Here is a 24,564-nt window from a genome sequence, read left to right on the forward strand (position 1 = left end):
CAAACAGTCATTTTATACATGTTCATTTGTACATGCCACCATCTAGATATTATATAAAATTATAAATCAGTTGAATTTCTTTAGAAATGATACTTGGGCCGGGTGTGAATTTCTGCGTAAAATAGACTTTTTATATCCTTATACGACAGTTGAAAATGTTTGTTGATATTTATCTGATTTTACATCAAGGAATCGAATCTAAAATCTTCATAGCATCACTCCAATATTCATGAAAATTTCTTTATACTTTGATATACTAAGATTGTCAATGGGTACCCATTTAACCAGAACCGAAAACCTCGATTTTGATACATTTTCTGATTAGTTCCGAGTCTAAAATGAAATCAAATTGATAGGAATTGAAATCATTAAGTTCTATCTGATTGGTACCCAGGGGTAACTCGAACCGATTTATTTTGTCATCTATTTTTATACTATAGATGATTTAAGGTATTCTTTTCTTTCAAAACTAATGCATGTTACATAAAAGCTCTTCAATTTTTCATATAAACTATGGATTGAAGTTTAAAATGAATTCTCTCTTCTAAAAATTTATTAATTTAAAAAAAAAAATCATTTTTGAAAGGAAAAGAAAATCATTAATTTATATTTTGTATAATTCAAATTATAACTAAGTTAATATTTTTTTTATATAGATAATATACTAATGTTTTTTAAAGAAAAAAAGTTTTATAATTATTTGAAATATTTTTTTCTCATTTGATTCCTAAGAATTGGACCTGATGGGTACCCTTCGTTTTTGACAGTTCCCATTTCGATTCCATTCATTTTGAAATTGAAATCGAAATCAACAAGAATCAAAACCAGAATAAATAAATAATGGTTATGATTATAAGTGCCTTGTGAATTGAATAAGAATCGACTCATTCACACCCATACGATATATCATCTAAATCAATTATTATATAAAGGGAAATTACTATTAAAACAAAAGGGGGTTAAATGTTTTATTTAAAATTATCATAAACGAATTAAGTCATTAGACAATTCAACATTTTAGTAACTCGTTGGACTATCCGGTGTTTTAATGTGTCAAAATACACTGATTCACCAAAAATACCCTCCAAATGATTGAAACGTTGAATCGTTCAGTATTTCAATAACTTGCTTTAACACTCCAACAATTTAGCCTTCATTTAAAACGCTGGACAATCCAATGAGTTACTAAAGATTGGATTGTCCAGTGACTTCGTTTTTAGTAATTTAAAAACAAAAAGATATTTTTTTATAAATATCAAAATATTTTACACTCTTTCAGTAATTTACCTTTATATAAATCAAGAGTCGTGTTGGAGTAACCTCAAGCTTGGAACTCACATTGCACTTCTTCACGTGAAAGTGGATAGGAACCATATATGCTTTTCATCATATCGATACGAAGTTCTAACTTGAGGTCACTTCGGCATTATTCTACGAGTCGTGATAATCTGACTACTCCACGTGGCAAACTCAATTGACTACTTAGGGAACCTTAGATTTGTGCTCCTCAGGATGCATGGTTTCCTTGGGATACATTTTTTATAGGAAAATACAGTTATGTATCCCGAGGAACGCAGATCTACGGTTCCCTAACTTGTCACGTCAGGATACTCGATTGAGTTTGCCACGTGGGTAGTCATCAATCAATTTTCGTTCTTTAAAAACGATACTGGGCCGGGATGGGCCGAATCTGTTCGTAAAATGGGCCATTTGTTTCTGGTAGTGGAAAATTTTATTTGATACTTATCCGATTCTTATATCGAGGAATCGAATCTGGAATCTTCTCTACATCACTCCAATACTCATACTTTCGATATACTTTAATATACTACACTATTTAAATCATATCCGTTCGATGCAACTAGTTGTCGTACAAAAATATCTGACCTCACGATCCTCACTTGTTGTTTTCGTTGTATGATATTAAATTACAACTGCGTGTATGAAATTATTGCTACATATTAAGGATTACGGACAAGCGGGGTTTGTTGATCTGCTTTCAATCCAAGTTCTGTCTAAGGTCTTCTTGGTTTTTGTTCTTTGTGATTTCGCTTCTCTTCTCTCTCTAAATCCCTGGTGTTGGAGTTTTCGGAAATTTTATTTTCTCAAGAAATGGAAATGTTGATGGAGGATTCTCGTTCGTACATCATGTTTTCAGGCGTTCGTGAAGAAATTACAGGAAGAGAGCCGAGGCTTCGATGGTCTCCTGAGGGTTTTACGATAAAAAAGCGAGGTATATGTCGATTTAGTCTTTATTAAAGAGTTCAATTGGGATAATTTCTTTAGGGCTTTTTCTGGGTTTTGAAAAATATTTTAAGGGTTCGTCTTGTTTGAATTAGAAGTTGGAAAGAATATGTGGGTTTCAATGTCTTTTAAGATTTCTCTTTTGAGACCTAGTTTTATGAAAAAAATGGAAGATTTGGTGCTTATGTTGCAATTTATCTGAACAATTCGATCAAGATAGACGGAATTAGGGTTCAAGATTTGGAATTTTAGAGTCTTTTTGTGTTGGTATTGGTTCTTGAAGAAATTTTAAGGGTGGATTTTCAAGACTAGAAGTCAAGATTTGAAATTTGTAGAATTTTATTGGGTTTGTACTGGTTCTTGAAGAAATTTGAAGGGTTTTAAAGGTGAATGTTCAATAACTTGCTTAGTTTGAACAAGAAGGGGAGATTTGAATGGCGGAAAGAAGAGAACTAGGGTTTCCAAAGGGAGGAGTTTATAATCTAAGACAACAAGAAGCGAGAATTACTCTTAGGAAAGTCCGACTTGAGGGGCACATATCGGTAGAAGTACGGGAAGATGGGAATAATTTCATTTTTTTCTGCATTTGGTGTCGTGCTCCATGTTATAGTGACTCAGCATTGTTCGATCACCTTAAGGGGAATCTCCACAAGGAAAGGTATGCTGCTGCAAAATTGACTCTATTAGGATTGAATCCGTGGCCTTTTAACGATGGAGTTCTTTTCATCTATAATTGTTTTGAGGAAGATAAACAATTAAGTGGTTCTAGTCTCATTGTTGTCAATAGTGGTAAAAATTCAAATGGTAATGATAATGTAGCATTGGAAAGGGTTGGTGATAATGAGAATTTGGATTCCCATAAATGTGCTACAGTTACAAATGACAAGAGTTTGAACGGAGAGAATTGTAATATGGTAATTCCAGGGGTTCTATGTAAAGATGTAATTTCGAGTTTAGAAGTTCGTTTTATTGGTTTTGGAGAAATTGCAGCAAGGATTCATGAGAGTATGGAGATACCCAAAAAGATCAATAGAATATGGTGTGCTTGGTTGGGAAAATATGGAGATTCATCGTTCCACGAAGATGCATCGAAGTTAACAGGACATGATTTCGGTATCGTTACTTTCTCTTATAACTACACTTTAGGAAGAAGGACATTGGATGATCTTAACCCACTTCTCAGTTCTAGTTCAAGTTTGGAAATTGACAATGGTGAAGGCAAAAGAAGAAAGCAAAGAAAAAAGTCATTTTCCGACCCTGAGGATATAAGCAAGTCTTTGGTATTGGGTCAATATGGTGATGAGTCTCGGCATGCAATATCAAGAAGGAGGCGGGGCTTGAGGCATCAACAACGGGTTGCATCCGAAAGAATCTGCGATATTTGTAAGCATAAAATTCTTCCAGAGAAGGATGTTTCGACTCTATTGAACATGAAGACGGGGCGACTTGCTTGTAGCAGTAGAAATGTTAATGGGGTAAATTTTGTTTCTAGCAAAACTCTTTGCCATTGCAATATTATTTTACCCTTAGAAATTACGCCTTCTAGTAAATGAGCATAATTTTATTTATCTTTTATATTTTTTGTAGGCATTTCATCTATTTCACACTTCTTGCCTTATACACTGGATTCTTCTCTGTGATTTTGAGATATGGACAAATCAGTTAGATAATTCGAAAGGAACACATGGGTCTAAGAGAAAGAATGTATCTAAGAGAAGTGAAATACTAATGAATGATAAGAAGAGAATTACAAAACCGCAATTTTCCTCCGTAATCTGCCCAGAGTGCCAAGGTAGTGGAATAAACGTTGAAGATGGTCAGCTGGAAGAACCAACTATCCCTCCTTTTGAGGTTTGCATCCTTCAAACCAATTTTTTTTTTTTGATGATAAAAAGTCTTCAATTTTTGTCATGAACTTATAAGAATTTCTTTTATTTATTTAACTCTATATCTGTTTATGTGTATACTACCTGAAATGGTAATTTCCCATCGTTTCATTGTTTGAAGTTGACATGAATGTTTCAGATATTCAATTATAATATAAAAGCAAATGAAGCATGTCTGGCATGGATGAAAGATCCTGAAATTTTACAGAATCGCTCAACAGGACTGCGTTTTCCTTATAATCCTGAAGAAACGATTCAGGTTTTGCTTTTGCTCTCAATTTATTTTCTTGATTTTACTTTTGCTTAAATTTTTTTCGACTTTTTTTCATCGATTTTTCTTTTTTGCAGGAAAAGGTATTGCCTCTAAAGTTGCTTCATTTCTATCGAGCGGACGAATAGAAGTCGATGCAAGCACAAATAACAGTCATTCATTTAGAAATCTTGTAGAATGCTCAAAACATGACTCTGTACAAATGTGGATTTGTTCTCTAACAAGCTGTTAAACATAGATGTAGAGTTTGACCGATTCTAGAGTCCCGGGTTGCTGCTTATGAATTCTCACGTTGCCGTCACAGATTTTTTTTACCTTTCAAACCTTAGATGCCATTGTATATTACTGTTGTCTAACTAACAGTACATCATATCTGTGTAGTTTGTAATTTGTTCCTTCAAACCTTAGATGGCATTGTACATTACTGTTTTCTAACGGTGGTACATCTCTGTGTAGGTTGTAATTTGTCCACATTGTGAATAAATTGAAGAATGATGATATTTTGTTTGACCATAGTTCTTTGATTCTCTTTCAGTGACTTATTTTTTCATGGAAGCTGATGGTAGTTGAATGCCCATGAAAGCTTGGTTTTTTCACCATCTAAAAGGACATTCTTGGCACACCAACTTTTACCAAGAGCACTCCAATTAATGTGATGTGAAAGAAGAATTCAACATAATCTTGGGTGCTTTTAGTAAAAATTGGTGTGGCAAAACTCTAATAGGAAATGGATTTTATTTGGAGGACATGGTCCTTGCATCTAAGGGTGTGTTTAGTAATCCTTTTAAAATTTGAAAATTAGAAATTAAAATTCAGAAGTTTCATCCTGTCCCCCACCTGATTCAAAAATTCCATCTGATTCAAAAATTTTGAATTTCGATTTTGAAGTTGGAAATCTGAAACAAAACAAACAGAAATAAAATTTGTTAAATCTGAATTTTAATGGTAAATTCATACTTACGAAGTTAATAGATGTAAAAGGGTCACATCTTGATATATTATGTTGATAGAAATCCGGATTCAATTATTATCAAAAATATTTATTCTCCAAATAATAAATATAGAAATCATGCTAATAGCTATGAAAGTGTACGACTTGGTAGTACAGATTAGTATACAACTCTAGCGAACCAAATAGGCCCAAATAATTTGCCTAATATATTTTAATTTTTAAATATTTACCATTTATATACCATAAAATTTTTATGATTTAATGTCATATTGTTATTAGTCAAATATATTTATAAATATATAAACCTTATAGATAAAAGAATTTACATAAATAAATAATAATAAAAAAAAAAAAAAAAAAGGAGAGGAGAGGAAGAAGAGAAGAAAGTCCTTGTTTTGGATCTCAGTGTACTTCAAAGTCATCTTCAAGGAATATGCAGAAAGATAACGCAGTATATACTCACATCATGGATCCAAAAACTGTTTCTCTAAACATGAAAGAAAGACATTAACACCACAAAGACCAACCAACTAACTTCCATTCTAACCAAATCAAAGAGCTTAACTAAGAGATGACCATTTCGGCTCTAAGAGACCATGAAGCCTTTAGGGTTTACCTGCCACTCTCTCATACTCCATGTATGTATTGTATATATATAAGTAAATTGTAATATTTTAAAACAATTCTAGGGCTGACGTGGCACCTCAAGCATGTTCACTTGATGCCATTAATTCCAAGATAATTTAGATCACTCTTAACATCAAGTTCCCGATGTTTGACCTAATATGTTAGATATGATGAGCGGTACCCATCTAATGGTGAGGAATTCATATCAAGAAATAGATCCCTAGGATATCTCAATTGACACTAAGGGAACATCAATAGTACATTTGATGATGCCATTTTAGGGTTAGAAATGCCCTTTTGAAAAAGTATAAATATAAATCATTTTAGCCTTATTTGGTATTGTTGTTAGCTTCTATTGCTGAAAATCTAAATGAAAATATCGAGGAATATTTGGGTTAATTATTATTTAGTAATCATCTTGGCGAAGTTTTGTTTGTGTGTAGAAGCTAAAATTGTTCTTTTATAAAAACACATTCTAGCCATTGGATTCTATTAAAATGATTAGAGTGCCCTTAAATGAGAAAATGGAGCATAAATAAGCAACAATTGAAATATTTTGGTACCTCTAAGAAAAAAAAACTTTTTTTTTTTTTTAATGATGGTAGTGTTCAATCTCGTAGGAGTAACTAACTGGGGCAAGACAACTAACCTCTTAGAACATCAAATCTCTCGTCCAAATCCACCAGGTACATGTAATACCTACAAATCACACATATCAAGAAAGTCTAGATAAATCTCTATAAATGACCAGCGAGGGGGTTTGAACTCAAGATCTCTCCCTTTTTTGGAAGGAGACGCCCAACTCTCATTGGTTCCCTAAGAAAAATACTATAGGAAGAACAAAGGAAAGGGGAGCTTATATGTTTGTTCAATAGAGATAGGGACATGGTTAATCCAGATTCGATTCAACAAAATATCAAATCGATATATTATCATATCAGAATGAATCGAATTTTGGGTTGGGTTTGATTTCATCCATTGATAGTTTTATTGGGTAATTTGACCTAGTTATACATCGAACTGAGCCTAGTTGACGACTTATCAACTAACACTGATGAGTTAAATAAAATTATGTTAAATTTATAAATACTTAAAAAGTGATGATTATTATTTTAAATTGACTATTATAATGAGAAGCAGAATAAGGTGCTTTGCACTAAAATTCGAAAAATAAAAAATTCCCCCACATTTGCACTTAACTTTGGTATTATCAAATTCCTTTTTTCTTTTTCTTTTTATTTAATTATCAAAATATATAAAATTACAATCTATCAACTCCTAATATCACATTAAATTTTCTAAATTTTAGATTAATTTTATGAAACCAAAAGATATATGTTTATTATCATATTATCTTAATCCTTGTTAATATTATCCCACTCCTTTTATCTTGATCTTTATCCCACCCACATCATATAGAGGGGTTGGGATTTAATCTTTATATTAATCTTGAGAATTTTCAACTTTACTACCTTTTATCTTATCCCCCTTTCAAAGAGTATCCCTCAAACTTTAAAGTGTTTCCTCTTCTAATACTTTCCAAGAAAATTCGACCCTTTCAATTTTATTTATTACATTTCTTACTCTCCCCCACCCCCACCTTTTCCAATAATACCCCTATAACTTAATTGTCTTTCCTCTTTTCTCTTTTTTTAATAATACCTATTTAATTCATTGTATTTTTTCTTCTAACCCTTAATCCAAAATATGATGTATGTTAATAGGCAAACTCTAGTCTATATTTATAATAAAATATAACAATTGTCCCTCATTATTTATCCAATCCGCATAAGGAGATGTTCAAATTTATCCTACATGCATTCAAGGACAACTTTGAACTTTATTGTCTTTCATGTTATATACTTTTCAAAAATACCTCTTCAATTTTATATATTCTATTTCCTCTTCTTTATACCTCTATAAGTTTAAATTTGAAGAAGATGTACTTCATGGGCACTGGCAAATCCTAACATTTACTATTATAACTAGAAGGTGGCATGTATAAACACACATGTGTCAAAAAGGCTTGTTTGTAATTAAAACATTGCTTATTTATATTAAATGGTAAAGATAATATTTTTGTAATTTTAAAAACCAACCTGTAAAAATCAAAATTATTCCCTCTTTGTGATTAGCAAAATTACTAATTCGAGAAGATCAAGCACAAACGAGCTAATACCCGACCAAAAAGACTTGATCTGAATAAGACATTAAAGTGGGGTTAGGCCACTCAAAATCTGTCCCACTCAAAGAGGGTCTAGCCCCTCTTCTTCTTATTCTTCCCGTATAAGAGGTTCAACTCATCTTCTTCTTCTTCTATGAGGGTTTGGTCCACTCTTCTTTTTCATTCAAAAGGGTTTGGCCCCCTCTCCCATTTCATTCTAAGAGGTTTGGCCTCATTTCTCTCTTATACTAATTCATTCCACACCAAGAGTATTTGGCTGCCTCTAATTTTGTTCACTCCCAAGAAGGTTCGACTCCTTCTAATTTTCGTCCCTCTCATAGCATGTCCCCAAAAGGTTCGGACACTAAATTTGACTCCCAATATTATAAATTATAAAGAGGATTGACCTCTTTAGGCTAGATTATTTTAGCAATTGACAAAATAAGTAGTAAGGAAATTATTGACGATCGAAAGAATAGTAGATGCATAACATGACTGAATCGACTTAAAGATTGAACAATCACTGACTTAAACCAGTTACACATTAAGCCTACTCCTCATGTAAATTATAAGAATCAAGAGGAGTGGGTCTTCAATGTCATTAAGATCTTTTATAATCATAAATACTAGACAATATAGGTAGAGGGTTACAATTAAGTTCTCCAATTCAAGCCTGAGGCATAAGCCACACAAAAAACTCTCTGACACTTATTCTCTTCTTCTTGTTATATAATTTAATTAAGATCTAACTTGATCATCGGAGGCTCCTTAGCCAGCTCTCCAACGATGTCTTTTCAGGTTAAGGCGATTTCAGGCTGTGATTGGAGACTCGGAAGTATCACCAAAGAAGACAATTAGAATTGTTCATCTATTATAACTCGCATCTCGAGAATAAGTCAATCAATCATTGTAACGCGTATCTCAAAGAAGAATTGATTATCTTTGTAACATGTATCTCAAGGAGTAAGAGAGCAAAAAAACTCCTACATAACCAACCTCATTATGTGAATGATGCTAAGGGGACGCGGGCAGTAAATTTCTTGATTTTTCACCAAAATGACCTTGATTATATTAAGTTTAAATGTAAAAGGTAGGGAGGGGCATTTGTGGGATCCAAAATTTGGTGTCGAACCATTTCTACTCCACTTTCTCTCATTATGATAGTAAATATGACATGGTTTATAAAAGAATTGATTGAAATGGGCCTCATCGATCCCTCCAAAATATTATGTGGCAAACACTTTTAGCCCACTAATGCCCATAAATAATTGGCCCTTTCCTTGTTGGATGTCGTGTACATTGAACTTTAGATTGGGTTCAACATAATAAATAAATAACATAGGTTCAGTGGCCACGACATAAAAAATAACCCTCATTTTTGTCCACATTGCTTCAGATAAACCTTGTTTTCAAATTTTCCATGTTTTATATTCTTATTAAGCACTCTAATAAGTAACAAATTACATATGATAGGTACAATTGGACCAACCCAAAAATGATTAATGAACAATAGTAGTAGAAATTGATTTTTAGTTGGTTGGGACCAATGCAAAACACTATCAAAAATCTAGAGTCGAACCTGGTTCATAGACCGTAGAATTATATGGTGTCTCTAATCAAATCTACAGACCCAAAAAATGATCTAGTATGACCCAAATCAAATAGCAAACCAATACAATTCAAATAAACTTATGATGGGCCGATCCAAACCCAGACCGAGGCTCATACAAATGTGTTTGATGACCATTAAAATGCTTATTCAAGCATGAAGAATTGAATTAAATCAGGATGGTTGCAAGTCCAATTATGTAAACTTCTCATCGAAACACAACCTTAACAGATTAGGTATTAGGTAAGACACCAATGTTAATATTATGATATAAGAGAAAAAGTGTGGAGATGTCATAATTATTACCTGACATCCCATGTAAAAATGGGGGTAAATCTAGTCACCTAAATTTTTACTAATATAATGAGAGAAGGTTGGGCGGGCGTTGTTTAACTAAATCAACAATTTTGAAAAATACAACGTGCCCTTACATCTTACATCCGTGTTCCATGAATCATTTTAATTAAAATTCTCTCGCATTTTATTTTAGAGTCGTGATTTTTTGAATATGTGCAGTTGAATAGCCCGGGGAAAATAATCTATGGTTCTAGCACATGCCACGCCAAGTGCGTTTGGGGGGGGGGGGGAGGAGTGAGAGAGAGAGAGAGAGATGTCCAACGTTGGAGATGGCGACAATGATGGTGTGGCATGGTTATTGACGACAATGGCGATGACGATAGTGGTGGTAATGTTGATGGTTGGGAAGAAGAAGATGATAGAGATTAGGGTTTAAACTTTGGAGGTGTTTTTCATTTTTTTCACTTTTCATTTTCCTATGGGAACAATGGAAAAATGAAATACAACCTTTCTTAATATTTTAGTTGAGGATTTTCCTGGAAAAATGGATTTCCCACCCATTTTCCAAGTGCAATCAAACATACCCTTAAGGTTTCTCTCCCTTAAATGTTTCCATAATAGAAGATGAGTAGGACTAGTTTTGTCACTTTATATGACTTGCCAGGTAGCATACTCAAATGACTCCATGAGTGGACAAGTTTGGGAGTTGTATATTTGTATGCCTCGAGATACATTTTTTTATGGGGAAGGGCAATCGTGTATCTCGGAGCGTTCAAATCTACAGTACTCGAACTTGTCACATCATGGAGTCATTTAAGTATGCTACGTAGCGAGTCATATTATCACGACTCATAAAGAATATTTAATGAGCCGTGATAAATCAACGTGGCAAAAATTACCTGGTATGTATGCGATTGATGTGGCAAAGGCACATAACCATAGATCTTTTTCTTCCGGATAAACAAGGAAAACGGTTATGTGCCCTTGCCACGTTAGTCACGTAGAGACCACGTATGTTTTTTTTACGTCGATTTGTCATTTGTCATATTTAATTTATCTTTAATTACTTGATAAATATATTTATAAAATACTTCTTTTAAAAAATATAATTAATTCTACCATTATAACTAGTAACGCACCGCACCGATTTTTTACAATAAAGAGAAATCTCTCTCTCCCTCATTCTATCAGGTTGGGTTTTCTATCATTTGCCCTTTTCTCTTTCATTCTCTCTAATATTTCTATCTACATTAAGCAATTCCTCCTCCTCCTCCTCCTCCTCCTCCGTCTCTCTCTTCTTCTCTGTTAAACCTTTTTTCCTTTCTCTTTTCTCTCATTTCGAGGTCGTTCAACTTTCTATTTTCCTCATCAACGGCAAAAAATATTGTTATTTCATCGAATTAGATTGTATCAAATCGATCGACAGTGTTTGATCAACGATAAACGAGCTTGTAAGATTTCTTCGAAACTTCTACTTTTTGATTGCATGTTGTTAATTCACATTTCTAGTTTCACTCATCTAGTGAAAATACTTAGTAAAAAAGTGATCAAGTTACATAATTTAAGGCCCATTTTTTCTTTACTAAATTGTCTAGGGGTATTATTGGTATATCACTGGCAATATGTCTCCATATTTTCTCATCAGGAGCATCAACTTTACATAGATTTTTGCGTTGAATGACTAAAATATCCTTTCTCTAAAAGAAAGACGCGTTTGATGGAATAAAAAAAGAGACAGAAACAGTGGCGCAAGAGCGCCAAATGTACTCTATTTTGGAAGACATAGTGTCAGCCTTTTCCCATCATCCCTAATCGTCGTACTTATGCTTGGCTGATCTTCGAGACACAAATATAACATCTCGATGAAAAATCAGCGGTTTATTTTTATTGTGTCCCTCACTCTCACCGAAGCAACTCTATAAATACCTGAAGACAAACCTCATTCCCCACTCCATAATCTCTCTAGGAGAGAGAGTGAGAGGGAAGCTTCGTTCCATTTTCAAGCTCTCTCCAAAACCCTAGCTTCAAGTAAGCTTTCTTCTCGTATAATCAGATTTCGGTTGCTTCATTTCATCCTTGTAGCTTAATTCATACAGCAGTGATTGATTGTAGAAATTTCATCTTTAACTAGTAGATTTACCTCATTTTGATCCAAAACATATGTGAACGTGTTCTTTCTATGTTCTTTAATCTCTAGTTTTCGATGCAAATGCTTTGAGATAGATTGGTTCAGATAAAGATGATCTAGAATTATAAATTTGTAATTAGTTTGGTTAGTTTAGTTTATTTTTGATAGATTAGTTTGGTTACTTTTCTGGTTGGGGATTCTTGGAGATATATATATATCTTTATTTATTTATTGATTTTGTGAAGTTAGAATGTATGTGGATTTTAATTGATGCTATTTCTTTATTTCATTTTAGGAAAAAAAATCTATTTGTTTATTGAAGAAAAAAATGGAAAAATATTTTATTCATTATTGGGGAACAAATGTGTAGAAATGATAGATCCGTAGTGTCATACTTTTAGGGAGATGGCATTTCTTGTGAACTGTTTGTTGAAAATTATGCAAGAACAGGGCTGCACTCCCATATTAAGATAGCTCTCAATCGGCTCGTATTTTTCGATTTTTGTGGTTGGCTGAATGATTGCTGTTTCTCCATTCAATTCTGTCCAAACCCATGTCTTTTAGTTATTACAAAAGTTTTTATATCTGTTCTCACTACCTCAATCCTCACTCTTTTGGTTCTTCACCTCGTTATTTTAGAACCCTCGACTTTCACATTTCTTTTAGCAGGGACTGTAATCAGCCTTCATTGCACATCAACTTGTTATAAGGTCTAATATACTTTCTATACAATTGTATAGGTGGATATGGCTTATTATACAAGAACTCTAAACTTACAATACCAAACCCCAAGATTCAACCTCCCTCTCTCCTCCAAAGGTCCCCCCTCCCTTCCTAGGAGGCAAGGTTCCTTTTATAGAGCATGGTTTGGGAGATGGCCCGCTGGCACTTCCCCTCATTGACTCCCTTCTTTTATCCCTTGATTGTGAATCTGGCACAGCTGGCATGCACTCATTGGCACACCGTAGAAGCTTGTCCCTCCTACTGCTCCTTGGGTATTTGTGCCTTTCTTTTCTGGCATTGCCTCATTTGCCTGCTAGCTCCATCCTCTTACTGGGGGGAGAGGCTATCGCACCACTCCCGTGCTGCCACTTGGCTGGAGGCCATGGTTACGCCATTGATTAGGCACACTCTTATTAGTCCCCCTTCCATGTGTCCAAGAAACTGTGGGTAAACTTCACGCCACATAGCGCTTCCTTGGGGGGCGTTTCGAAGACAGCTGGCCACACGTGACGTTACGTGTGGAGAGGGTTCATACATCACCTATAGAACAATTCATTTTCCTTGGCAACTCAGTTGATTGAATGAATGCATCTCTATCTCAGAGTTGTTAGACTAGCATGTCTGGTATCTTGTATGCATTGCTAATGGTTAGGTTTTTTACGTTATGGCACTACAATTCATTTTGCACAACTACTTTCCACATGACTTATGTTTGGGTCTGAGTAAGGTCATCTTTTCAACAAATGTTGTACAAATGTTTAAATAAACTTTATTTGTCTTCTTTCATACATGAAATTTCTACTAACATTTTTTCCTCATCTGGTGTGAAGAATATCTGAAATGGAAGCATATAGTACATGCAGTTCAGAGTATGATGCTGAGGAAAGGGTTTTGGTGGGGTTGCTTGATAACTTTGGTTCCGTATTTTCCCTCAGAGAGATAGCCTCTGCTTATAGCAAGGCTGGTAACAATGTAAGTTTGGTTGCTGATATTCTGTATGATTCAAAAGGATGTAGCTCTAATGCTGCCACTGCCAATGCTGCTAATGGTGATATGAGGGTTGCACAATCATCAGAGCTGTTGTCTGAGAATATTTCTGAGAAGTCAACTCTTATAGATAGGAACTCCAAAACATCCAAGCCAAAAAGGCGGTCTGCTTCTATAGGCACTGTTTCAAGTGTTATTGGAAAAGGGTATTCTAGGCCCACAAATTTGTTGAATGAACCTCGTATAGCAGTCAAACCATTGAAACTGAACTCGATGGAATTTCCGATGTCTGAGCTCTGGGAGAGAGGCAGTTCAGTGGATTCTGCAGTAAGGAGTGCCCCTATGCACGGGGATGTCGAGGAATTCTTGTATAAAATGCTTGGAAGTGGGTTTCAACTTGGCATGGATGTGATTCGAGAAGTCCTTGGTACGCATTTTTTATCTTAAATATATATATATATATATATTTATGTATATTCTTTTTGTAATACTTGCTAGGACCTACCCTATTAAATCATGACTTTATTGGGAACGACTATTTTCCATTTCAAATGCATCTATTCTTCACTCCAACCCTATATTGGCTTTTCAGATGGCATGTTTCTACCTCACCTTTTCCTCCATACATTTTAGTTATGTAATGAACCATGCTCTTCATGTGTTTTGTTAATTATGTGAGCTCTATTTAGCTCAATGTGGGAAGCATTTTGTAATGGTATAATGTGAATTAGTTGTTCAATGGTATCAAGCTGACATTTATTTTCAAAACAAGAAGGGAAAAACTGAAAGAGAATGACAAGACCAATATGATGTAGGGTCCCAATGCCCATAGAAAATTAGAACCTCTCAATTTACTAAAAAATGTTCTATCTCAACACCATATAATTCCTCTTTAACAGTCACCAAACTATAGGGTGGTCCTCAGATGCTTTACAAACTTCTGGAACTTTTTGGTTTCTACCTCCAAAGATTCAAGAATTGGCCTCGTTTCAGATACTTCAACAAATTGCCAAGAAGGCAGCATATTCCACCAAATGTCTCCTTTCTGCCAAAAAGCTCCCCAGGCCAAGGACCATAAAGGCCTACCTTGTCCTTAGGAGAGTCCCACCAGTAATTAAAGAGAGGAAAAGAAAAAACTTTGTACCACCCAGGTGACCTTGTGATGTATAAATTAAGGGTTTCCACCTTCCTCTTACTCCTTAAGCATGTTCAGCCATTAGAAATCTACAAACTATGATGCCAATGGTCTAAATGACTCGTTGTGAAAATCTCATCCGTCATGATGTCCAAATAAAGGCCCCCACACTGTGGAACCAAAAGAAATAATGAAATACTCCCCATTCCCACGATTGAATACTCAAGTGCCTTTGAGAGTTAAACCCTTACGATTTCATCTAGAATTTTTTATTATAAGGTAATAATATTCTAATCTGGTTACTAATCCACTGAATACTTCTCCATTATATTTGCTGAGTTTCTTTTATATCCATAGGAGAGTCCAAGTGAACCAGTTAAGTTTTGTTACTATTTTGTGAAGACAAGTGAAGCCAGTCAGATTTCTATGTATGATATAATCCTTATTCCTTAATTCCACTGGATATCAATGTATGTGTATTGATTGATTGCTATTTTGGGCATCACTTTTATTATTTATGCCATCAGTCATTATATTACTTTTGATTCTTGTTTGATCTTTGTTATTACTGGAAAGTAAAATGAGTTTGTTATTTATGTAGCTAATCATCATATGATACTTGTTTAGTCCTTGCATGAGTCAGATGTATCTTCTTTTTTGGGTTTCCAAAGCAACTTAAATGTTGTTGTTTCCTATATCATGCTCTTGCACATGGTAATTCTTTGTGTAACTGATATTTAAATTGAATTTGCAGGTTCTTGTGGGTACGATGTGAAAAAGGTGTAGTATCTTCTTTAGTTTTTGTCGAATAAATAATATTTTTTTATTATTTCCCTATGTAATACACTATTTAAGCTCTGTTATCTTGTCTTATCTCATTTAATTTTGTTTTATGATTGTGAATTTTAAAACTTATCAGGACAGAACCTTGGTAATTGTGTTATGATTGTTTTTTGTCTAATAAATAATCTATATATATATATATATTATTTCCCTATGTAACACACCATATAAGCTCTGTTATCTTTTCTTATATTCTTTAATTGTTTTATAATTGTGAATTATAGAACTTGTCAAGACAGAACCTTTGTAATCATCACAAGATGCCGACATGAATGTTTACCAACCAACTACTCCAAAAGACCGATCTGTTGGAGAAGGGGAGAACAATGAATAAATGAGGGTCACATGGCTTGATTGGGGTATGACACACCCGAGAGTAGAGGAAAATATACAGTCAATACTCCCCCTCACTCATAAGGGTGGAAAGATTTGAACCCATGACCTATATGAACCTAGTGCTTAGAATTGTAGAAGAATGATTGTCAATCTCATAATGAGAGCTTGACAGATATAAATATTAATAAAAGAATGAATAGACATAAACGCCCTTACATTGAAATAAAACAGAAAAGACATAAACATAATCATTATTTCCAATATTCTTTGGGCAGACTCTTAGTTGAGATTTCCAAATTAATGTTGTGAGTTGTTTTCTGCTATTTAGTTTCTGGTTTTAGGTCGGAAATTAAGGTCAGAGATTTGCTAGAATGCTTGATCGGTGTTACAGTAATTCTAAAGATGAATACAAGTCAATTTTCTGAGAATTATTTAGTGGAATTTTAAGTTGTTGATGGGAAAACATTTAACTGGGTTTTTTCCATAGGAGAAATTTGCTCATATTAAGGACTTAACTTTTTCTTGTAAGTTGGGCTGTAAGTTTTTTTTTTCTTTTACTGCTCTTTTATCAACAGCTAATCTTAAGCACACTTTTCACAAACTGAAGCCAAGTTTGATTATTTTTTATATTCCAAAAGCATTACAATCTATCCAACTTTTTCATTCATGCATTAATTGAATTGTCTTGTATTGGATAAGCTACTTTACCTGGATACTTTAAAGCTGGTGATGTGTCTGTCGGATACAACAATTTTATAGGTGAAGGCCATATTTATTCGCTGAACTCCTTGGTTTATCTGTGTAACATAGTTGATAGGTAAGATCAATTCTCATGATGGTGTTTTCCTCAATTTCTCGAGAGAAAAGGCCGCTTAATTGAAGTAGTTTTCCTTATATATGTTAATTATCTATGAATGGGAGCTTATAATATTTTCTCTTTTCATTATATTCCTCAATGAAATATTCTTTCTGTGGTTTTGTTAAATTGGACTTTTTTTAAAAATTAAGTTTCCTTATATATGATAATTAACTATGAATGGGAGCATCAAATATTTTCTATTTCCATTAGATGGTCTGGATGTGACACTACACCATTCAAATTGAGGTTAATATGTGCAAAAGCAAGTTGCTTTCTTTCTTTGTGAGCATTTGATGAGGAAAGGAGTGTTTTTTAAATTTGGCTGTCAAGGGACTTTTGTTGTTTCTGCTCGGGAGTATCCATGAAAATACTCAGATGCCACTGTCCAAGGCGAGGAGAAGTTTTAATCTTGGAAAGGCCTTATCATTGCACCCAAACACAATTTAGAGACAAAGAACTGCAAAAGGGAAGAGTAGAAATAAAAGTATATGTTCTACATTCAAGGAGTGTAGTTATTAACTTGAACTTCTAGACTTTTTATTCAATTTTATCGGAGTTAAGGTGGTAGAAGAGGAAATGCAATAAAGATTTTTTTATGGGTAAGTTGGACTTGAACCCACGACCTCAAAGTTTTAATATTGGTTAATGGTTTACTTAAATATTGTTGGGGACATGATTTTCTTTTTGAACTGATGTATTGGGGCCTCTTATAGCACCCCACCACTAATCCTCGGGGCATGTGCAATCCCTGAGGGTGGCCCCTAAGGGGGGATTCAAATTTAAGACCTCTTCCTGAGGCATGGTCTTGGCCATCTCACCAACAACTTAGTTGACTCACTGCTATCTTGCAAATAGCATATCTATAATTTTTTATTATACATTTTTCATTTGAATGGCCTTGAACTCAACAACATATAAAGAATTGGAACATTATTATTATTAGTTTTTTTGATGCTTAAGCCGTGCCCAGGCCGAGGTCTACTACCTAGGCCTAGGAATTCTTAACAACCTTAGTCTCAATGCACACTACTAAAAACCCCTTCGATTTTGTATCAGCAACTACTAATCCTGCGTATAGGTCCATAAAAATCTATTAGAGGAATCTATAAAATCTGATACAAAACCTATCCATTAAAGCACAAGTAAATAAAATAAAATAAAAAATAACGAAAAGAAGAACAAACAGATGGGTACATAAAAAGATGTGTGAGATTGAACATGTAAAGAAGTAAGAAGTAATTATAGGTTTCAACATACTAGAATAACAATTGAGAGAATTACATTCATTTACAAGCATTTCACTGTTCTATTGACTTTTTATTTGAATGGAGACCAGACTTGATCTGTCATTTTGGTACTACGTCTTCTTATGAATTTGTGAAATGTTTCAAACCAAAAAAATCATTCACCTTCATACATTAAACATCTATGGAACTCATGGGTTTACTTTTGTGGTCAGTATATTGAATTTATGAAGTGCGTACTCTTCGAAAAGTACACAATAACTACTCCTTTTAAGGCTGTACTTACACTGTCATTCCTCATCTAGGTAAATGCTTCTTGTTTTTATATATTGCTTTTGTTGCAGAGCATGGAGAAATTGATTGATCTATCAGCATCAACTTTGAAAAAGTGTGATGACATTGTTGATAGCTCCAGAGAAAAAGTAAGTATGACTTACCAAATCTTAAGATTGAAGTGGGAGTATAACTTAAATCAGCAGAAGTTTATCTCTTTTGCATCAGAATCAAACAATTTACTAGCAGCTAGTTCAAGATTGTACTTCTTGTTCACTCTTATTCCATTATCTGCAAATGATGTTTTGGATTCTTAAACAACTGGATGGATTTTAAGGGTCTCTTGTACCGTGGCATAGAGATGACATTGTAACTTTTTTGGATCCTGAAACATGTTCTCTCTTCACTCTTGTATCCTCCCTATCATTATCTTCCTTTAGATTCCAATTTTGGGGGCATATTTGGGTTGCACTTGGAAAGGGAATAATCTTGAATAGCATAGAGATCATGGAATTTTTGGAAACATTCATCTGATTCAGCAAGCGGTAGAGCAAGCAAGAAAACTCACAAGTCATCATATTATTTCCATTTGCATTTTAAATAAAATGTTATTTTCAATTAAAATGGTTAACTCAGACCAAAAATTTGTATCTTTATGCATAGTTTGCTATATTTGTGGAACATCCTGAATATATCCTCAAAATACGACGGTATGTTGGGACTAATTGATCTATATTTTGTAAAAGTGAAACTCCCCTTGTATTCTTGTTAGTAAGCTTAAAACCAAAAAAATTGTTGAAGTAATTGAAATATGTCAAAATTTAGATCATTGATTGTTATCTTTTATATGCATATTCCATGAAAGGTTTCACTAAGGTATGGACCCAGTCACATGAGATCTGTGCTCAACATTTATATGGCTTTTCAAATGATAACAAACTCATACTAAGGTGGTCTGTACTCTGTGAGTGTGGAGTATGGACCACAATATGCTTCTTGATTATTATTGTTGTACATGTTTTGCTTCTTATTTGATGATATTGGTTTATTTGCAGTTTGCAGATAAGTCTCCAAAACCAGGTTTGTGTCAAAAAGAAGCACAATGCATGGATATCACTCGAAGGTATTTTCTTTCCCCTTAGCATAAGAAACTTCATATGGTGAGGAGTGCTAAATATTCTCATTAGAGGTTTAGTTTAGGAGAAATTCCATGAACTTCATTCACCTGTTCTTAATGTTTTTGCAGAAGGTCAAAATTCTTTTAATTTGTGTTGACATACTAATGAAGCCAGAGTTTTAAACAGAAATGGAACAGAATCACTTAGCCAGGACAAAGAGAGAGATGATCTCTCAAGGGAAGTGTTAACTTCATTGTTTAATGTTCCTGAGAGACTTGAGGTACCAAGAAGAACTCGCCCAGTAAGGGCAGTGAAAACAAGATCATTTGGACAAGTTGTGGTTGAACCTCCAAGAGACACTACTCCAGTACTTTTAGCTGCCATTGTGGACCCACTAAAAGATGCCGTCGACGGTTAGTACTTCCTTCATTGTCTTGTGAGTTCCAGAAAAAAAATGTCCTTTTTAGTCATAATTTTGCTGGATTGGTTTTGAAGGTTGTAATCTCTGGATGGGTTTTGAAGTTTTTTAATAGTCATTTTTAGTTCTTTAAGTCTTTAGTTATTTTAGTTGTAGTTTCACTTCCTGTTTTAGAAGAATGATGACCAAGATCCGATTATAAACTGTTGTTCAATTAAAATATAAGAATGCATCCAAGGTCTTGTCAAAGAAAAACCTTTAGGGCAGCTCTTTCGTAAGTTTATATTAATATTAGGGATTCTAACAAGAACCAAAGCATGGAGGCCAAAATGAGAAATTATATGCCTGATGATCTTCTTCTAGAAACTTTTTATATTAGAAGTATAAAATCCAAAAAAACTAATATTGTTCTTTGAAACTAATCTCAGCCATCCCTCTATAATAACATGGTCGCAAAAGTGTCTTAGTTTCCCCTAAATTTTTTCAAGAGCACAACATCTAAAATTCCAATTTCAGTTTGAGATTCAAAACAAGGAAATATTTCAAAGTCATGGTGATACCGTATTCTTTAATATGATACATTTGGATTTTAGGGGAAGAAATATTGTCTGGGGCTTATTTATTTATTTATTTTTGATCAATGTCTGGGGCTTATTTTAATTGTTGGTGAATTCATAATCCATGTTAAGTTCACTTTTTTTTGCACTCTTCAAAATTCTTGAATCAATATAATAGATGTAGAAGAAGAGGATAGCTACCAGGTCCTTCGTAGATCTGCAATGGAGCATTGGGTTACGATGAAAGAATATTATAAATCTGTAAGTACCTTATTTCAAATTTCTTTTTTCTGACTTTTTTTTCTGCTACTTTTTTTTCCTTGTGATCTTACATGAATTTTCATTTGTAGTATTATCAAATATTCCCAAGGATATACAATTGATCATGATCATGACAATCATTGATGCCATTATGTGCTTCACAGGCTATCGATGCATTTGCAAATGGAGATCACACCCTGGCTGACAAATTTTTAGAAGAGGTTTGGCTTTTACATTCTCGTGTTTGATAAGAACCTTAGCGTAAACGAGTTAGTAATAACTTAAACATCAAATTTATTTATCTTTTTATTTATTGGTTAAAATCTTAGTTGCATAAAGCAGGAGTGTGAATGAGGAAACAAGTATATAATCTAAAACAAATGATGAAAAAAAACGTTATATTATTAATTAGTAAAGAAATATATGGATGTCATATTACAAAACTTCTTTTATATCTTTATGCATTCATAGACTTTGACTTCACAATAGAAAATACAAAAAACAAAACACAAAACACAAAAAGTATATATTTTATGATCAAATCAAAAGGAAAAAAGTATATAAGACAACCGTAAGTTCAGCTATGCTTTATGGAATTGAATGATGGGCAATCTAGGAAGTAGAAACATGTTCATAGATTGAGCATTGCAGAGATAAGGATATTGAGATGGATGGGTTGAAAGATTAAGAATGATGAAGTTGGAAATGCATTTGTGAAAATGTGGTAGTAATCCCAATAGGTGATAAACTAAAGGGAAGTTGATTGAGATGGTTTGGTACTGCACAACTAAGACCAGTAACACCACCATTTAGAAGGAACATGTAAGTTGAGGGTTCTAAAAGAGCATGGGGAAGACCAAAAATGATGCATGTTGAGGTAGTGAGAACAGGTATCAACACATTAAATTAATAGAAGGCATGGCATTAGGCATAATTGAATTGATGAACAAGATTCATTCAGCTGGCCCCAAATTTCTGAATCCGGCACAACAAAGTTATGTAAAAACCCATCAGTTTGGAAAAAAAAAATTGATGAATTATTGTCTAGAAAGTAGGATAAGTGTGTTTGAAGAAGAGTGTTGGTGTGTTTGTTACATGTTACATGACTAGGAAATGGTATTCAACATGGCCAAATTTTCTGCCAGTGGGATGTCATTTTTAAATAGATTTTAATGTTATTTATTATCTAAATAAATGATTTGGATGCCTAGGGACAATTTTACAACGAGAAGGCTCGAGAAGCAGATGAAAAATCGGCTCAAAAGATTCTTGAATGCAGGTTGGTGCATATGGATTCCTTTCTTTTAATTGTTTGGTAAATTGACCACAATCTCACTCTAAGTTTGAATTTATTTGCAGAAATAAGGAGAATCGAGATGAATTGACGCTTGATTTGCATGACTGTGATGTGAAGGCAGCAATACGTCTTCTGAAATCTCATCTCACTTCCCCAGGTCATTATTTCTCACAGTTCTATTATTCTTTAATTGATTTTACCAACATGACATGGATTCAATATCTTTCTTTCCATCAGCTATGCAGTACCTTAAGGTTATTGTTGAAACCGATGTCGAAGATATCACCAAAGGTTCTCGAAAGCGTAGGGTAAGTCTCGTTAATTTAAATTTCCTTGTTTTCAATTGTGTGGGCTAATGTGTATACATGTTGTATAAAATTCAGTTTATTTGTTTTCTTTATTAATATTTTCTCAAAATTCTACTTTTCTTCCTAAAATGATATCATGATCCTATGTGCCATGTCAATCAGCCTGACAACTGACAAGAAATTCAATCTGTAGAATTCACTCCTGGCTCAATTGGTTGTTTAAATCTTTTATCTTTTAAAAAACAAAAAAAAATGTAAAAAACTATACTATTAGGACGTAAACGAAAGCCTAACATGGTCGAATTGACCTATTATTGCCTTAAGATTGAGAAACTCCAACTTATATAGTTAAATAAAATTAATAACTACAATACTCCTTTTACAGATTATAAAGAAGAAAAGTTTTTTAGACTTGAGCTCAGTTTGGTTCGCAGATATCTATTTTCTGGAAGTGATTTTTCTCTTTAAGTAGGAGATGAGAAACTGAGCCTTACAATTCAATCTCATGGATCCATCTGATTTGACCTTCTTATAATTTTACAACTAGATTCCATTTGAGAAATATTACTTGCTAATACAACAGATCATAAAGAACAAATTATTATAGTTATCTTTTCAAGATTTTTAATTCAGGTTATCTCATGTCAATTTATTATTATGAAATGATGCTTGATTAAAGTTTGAAGTATTCTGAAATTCCTTGGATTCTCTTTTCTGATGATTTGAGCCCCAGATTTGTAAATTATATTCTCTTATTTTCTGGAAAAAAAGAGAGAAGAAAATAAGCAGAAATCTCAATTCCTTTTTTTATTTCTTTCTGACAGGTGCTGAAGTTTTTGGAGAAGGAATCCATTAAGTGGACTGAAGAAGAAGGGACTAGTGGCACCATACTGATCCAATTGGATGAAATCAACCCAGAAAAATTGAGTTTTGCTAAAAAACCAAAATAAACAACGGAAAGATTGAACCCCTGACAGAAAAGAAAGAAAGAAAAGAAACAGTTTTAAAGATTTTGAAAATTCAGGTCTCATAATTTTTGGTAAAAGTTTGAATTTGCTATTCCTTTTTCTTCATTTTAAATCTAAGAGGGTTGATAAAGAGATTGAATGACAGATCTATCAAAATGAGTCCAAAGTTAAAATTTTTTTACCCTATTTTTATCATTTTTAATGTTTCTTGGGGATGTTTAGCAATGAAACTGCAATCTTTTGACGTAAATGTATTTTTATTTATTTTAGTTATGAGAATGTAGACTCAAGATGCATGGTTTCTGGACATTTGATCTTCAATGTTTTTGTTGGTTGTGATTTGATCTGTTTGAGGACTGTCATTTATTTTTCAACGAGTAATGCTGGAATGACCTCAAGCGCGAGTGAAAAAGCATCTATGGTTCCTATCCACTTTCATGTCATGAAGTGCGATATGAGGTTCCTGCTTGAGGTCACTCCAGCACGACTCTTTTTCAACACACCAATCAAAGAAGCAGAACTTCAAAATGAAGTTTACAGTTTCCATGTCTTGCTCATATGGGTAAATGCAAGGTTGGGACTTAAATGAGATCCATATTGAAAATCAAGTTGGAGAATCTAACCATAGAATAAGTTATCCATATTGTGGATATCGGATTTAAAGAAGATCAAATTATCTAGACATTCTGTCTCATGAAAAGTTCACTACAAATTGAAAAATTATCTGTGAACCTCTTAACTTAAATCATTAATTGGAATCAACAAAATTTTGGAAACTGAATTAGAACATCTATTCTTATATTTGAGATACATCTAAGAATTTTTGGCGAATATTTGAGATATCCTTGTAATTATAACATAATCCTAGATCTTCCATGAGAGATTGTTAGTTGAAAATGAAATAAATACCAACTCATCTTTAATATTTATCATGGAAACAATCTATCATATCACATTCAACCTCTAGAGTAAAAGAAAACCTTTACCCTTACTCAAGATTCCATCTCCTTATATCTTCAAACTCCAAAGAACAATTTAGGATTCTCAAAGAAGGTGAAG

At 33.6% G+C, this 24,564-nt stretch overlaps 2 protein-coding genes and 1 pseudogene across 4 annotated transcripts; 2 read left to right on the forward strand and 1 right to left on the reverse strand.

The window, feature by feature from the left end:
- The first annotated feature begins 1,987 nt into the window (after nt 1-1,987).
- On the forward strand, nt 1,988-4,914 carry LOC147387573 (acyl-UDP-N-acetylglucosamine O-acyltransferase). 2 transcript variants are annotated; one of them, XM_086421400.1, is made up of 4 exons: nt 1,989-3,719; nt 3,832-4,095; nt 4,270-4,389; nt 4,479-4,914. In XM_086421400.1, the coding sequence occupies exons 1-4, from the start codon at nt 2,679-2,681 to the stop codon at nt 4,527-4,529; spliced, it is 1,476 nt and encodes a 491-aa protein (XP_086277526.1). In that variant the 5' UTR covers nt 1,989-2,678; the 3' UTR covers nt 4,530-4,914. The 2 variants fall into 2 exon arrangements, with proteins under 2 accessions (XP_086277527.1, XP_086277526.1); XM_086421401.1 differs by lacking the exon at nt 4,479-4,914 and having other exon boundaries at nt 1,988-3,719; nt 4,252-4,390.
- Nucleotides 4,915-5,747: 833 nt separating this feature from the next.
- LOC147387574 (small nucleolar RNA snoR27) lies at nt 5,748-5,830 on the reverse strand (annotated as a pseudogene).
- Nucleotides 5,831-11,326: 5,496 nt separating this feature from the next.
- LOC147387575 (putative nuclear RNA export factor SDE5) lies at nt 11,327-23,814 on the forward strand. 2 transcript variants are annotated; one of them, XM_086421812.1, is made up of 12 exons: nt 11,327-11,501; nt 13,732-14,315; nt 15,778-15,803; nt 18,650-18,727; nt 19,634-19,701; nt 19,883-20,109; nt 20,850-20,932; nt 21,097-21,153; nt 22,144-22,211; nt 22,292-22,386; nt 22,467-22,537; nt 23,362-23,814. In XM_086421812.1, the coding sequence occupies exons 2-12, from the start codon at nt 13,742-13,744 to the stop codon at nt 23,485-23,487; spliced, it is 1,473 nt and encodes a 490-aa protein (XP_086277938.1). In that variant the 5' UTR covers nt 11,327-11,501; nt 13,732-13,741; the 3' UTR covers nt 23,488-23,814. The 2 variants fall into 2 exon arrangements, with proteins under 2 accessions (XP_086277938.1, XP_086277937.1); XM_086421811.1 differs by lacking the exon at nt 11,327-11,501 and adding an exon at nt 11,814-12,078.
- Nucleotides 23,815-24,564: the final 750 nt, after the last annotated feature.

This window comes from Akebia trifoliata, chromosome 13, assembly GCF_017979445.1.
Source record: "Akebia trifoliata isolate Shusen 1 chromosome 13, ASM1797944v1, whole genome shotgun sequence".
In the NCBI taxonomy this organism is placed as follows: domain Eukaryota; kingdom Viridiplantae; phylum Streptophyta; class Magnoliopsida; order Ranunculales; family Lardizabalaceae; genus Akebia; species Akebia trifoliata.

What these genes read in the sequence shown, in the direction of transcription:
- LOC147387575 (XM_086421812.1), top strand. Translation starts at nt 13,742, where the DNA reads ATGGAAGCATATAGTACATGCAGTTCAGAGTATGATGCTGAGGAAAGG. An exon ending in GTGGGTACGATGTGAAAAAG is followed by an intron (nt 15,804 to 18,649) that starts GTGTAGTATCTT and finishes CTTTTGTTGCAG; the next exon opens with AGCATGGAGAAATTGATTGA. An exon ending in CAAAAGATTCTTGAATGCAG is followed by an intron (nt 22,212 to 22,291) that starts GTTGGTGCATAT and finishes ATTTATTTGCAG; the next exon opens with AAATAAGGAGAATCGAGATG.
- LOC147387573 (XM_086421400.1), top strand. Translation starts at nt 2,679, where the DNA reads ATGGCGGAAAGAAGAGAACTAGGGTTTCCAAAGGGAGGAGTTTATAAT. An exon ending in GCAGTAGAAATGTTAATGGG is followed by an intron (nt 3,720 to 3,831) that starts GTAAATTTTGTT and finishes TATTTTTTGTAG; the next exon opens with GCATTTCATCTATTTCACAC. An exon ending in CAACTATCCCTCCTTTTGAG is followed by an intron (nt 4,096 to 4,269) that starts GTTTGCATCCTT and finishes TGAATGTTTCAG; the next exon opens with ATATTCAATTATAATATAAA.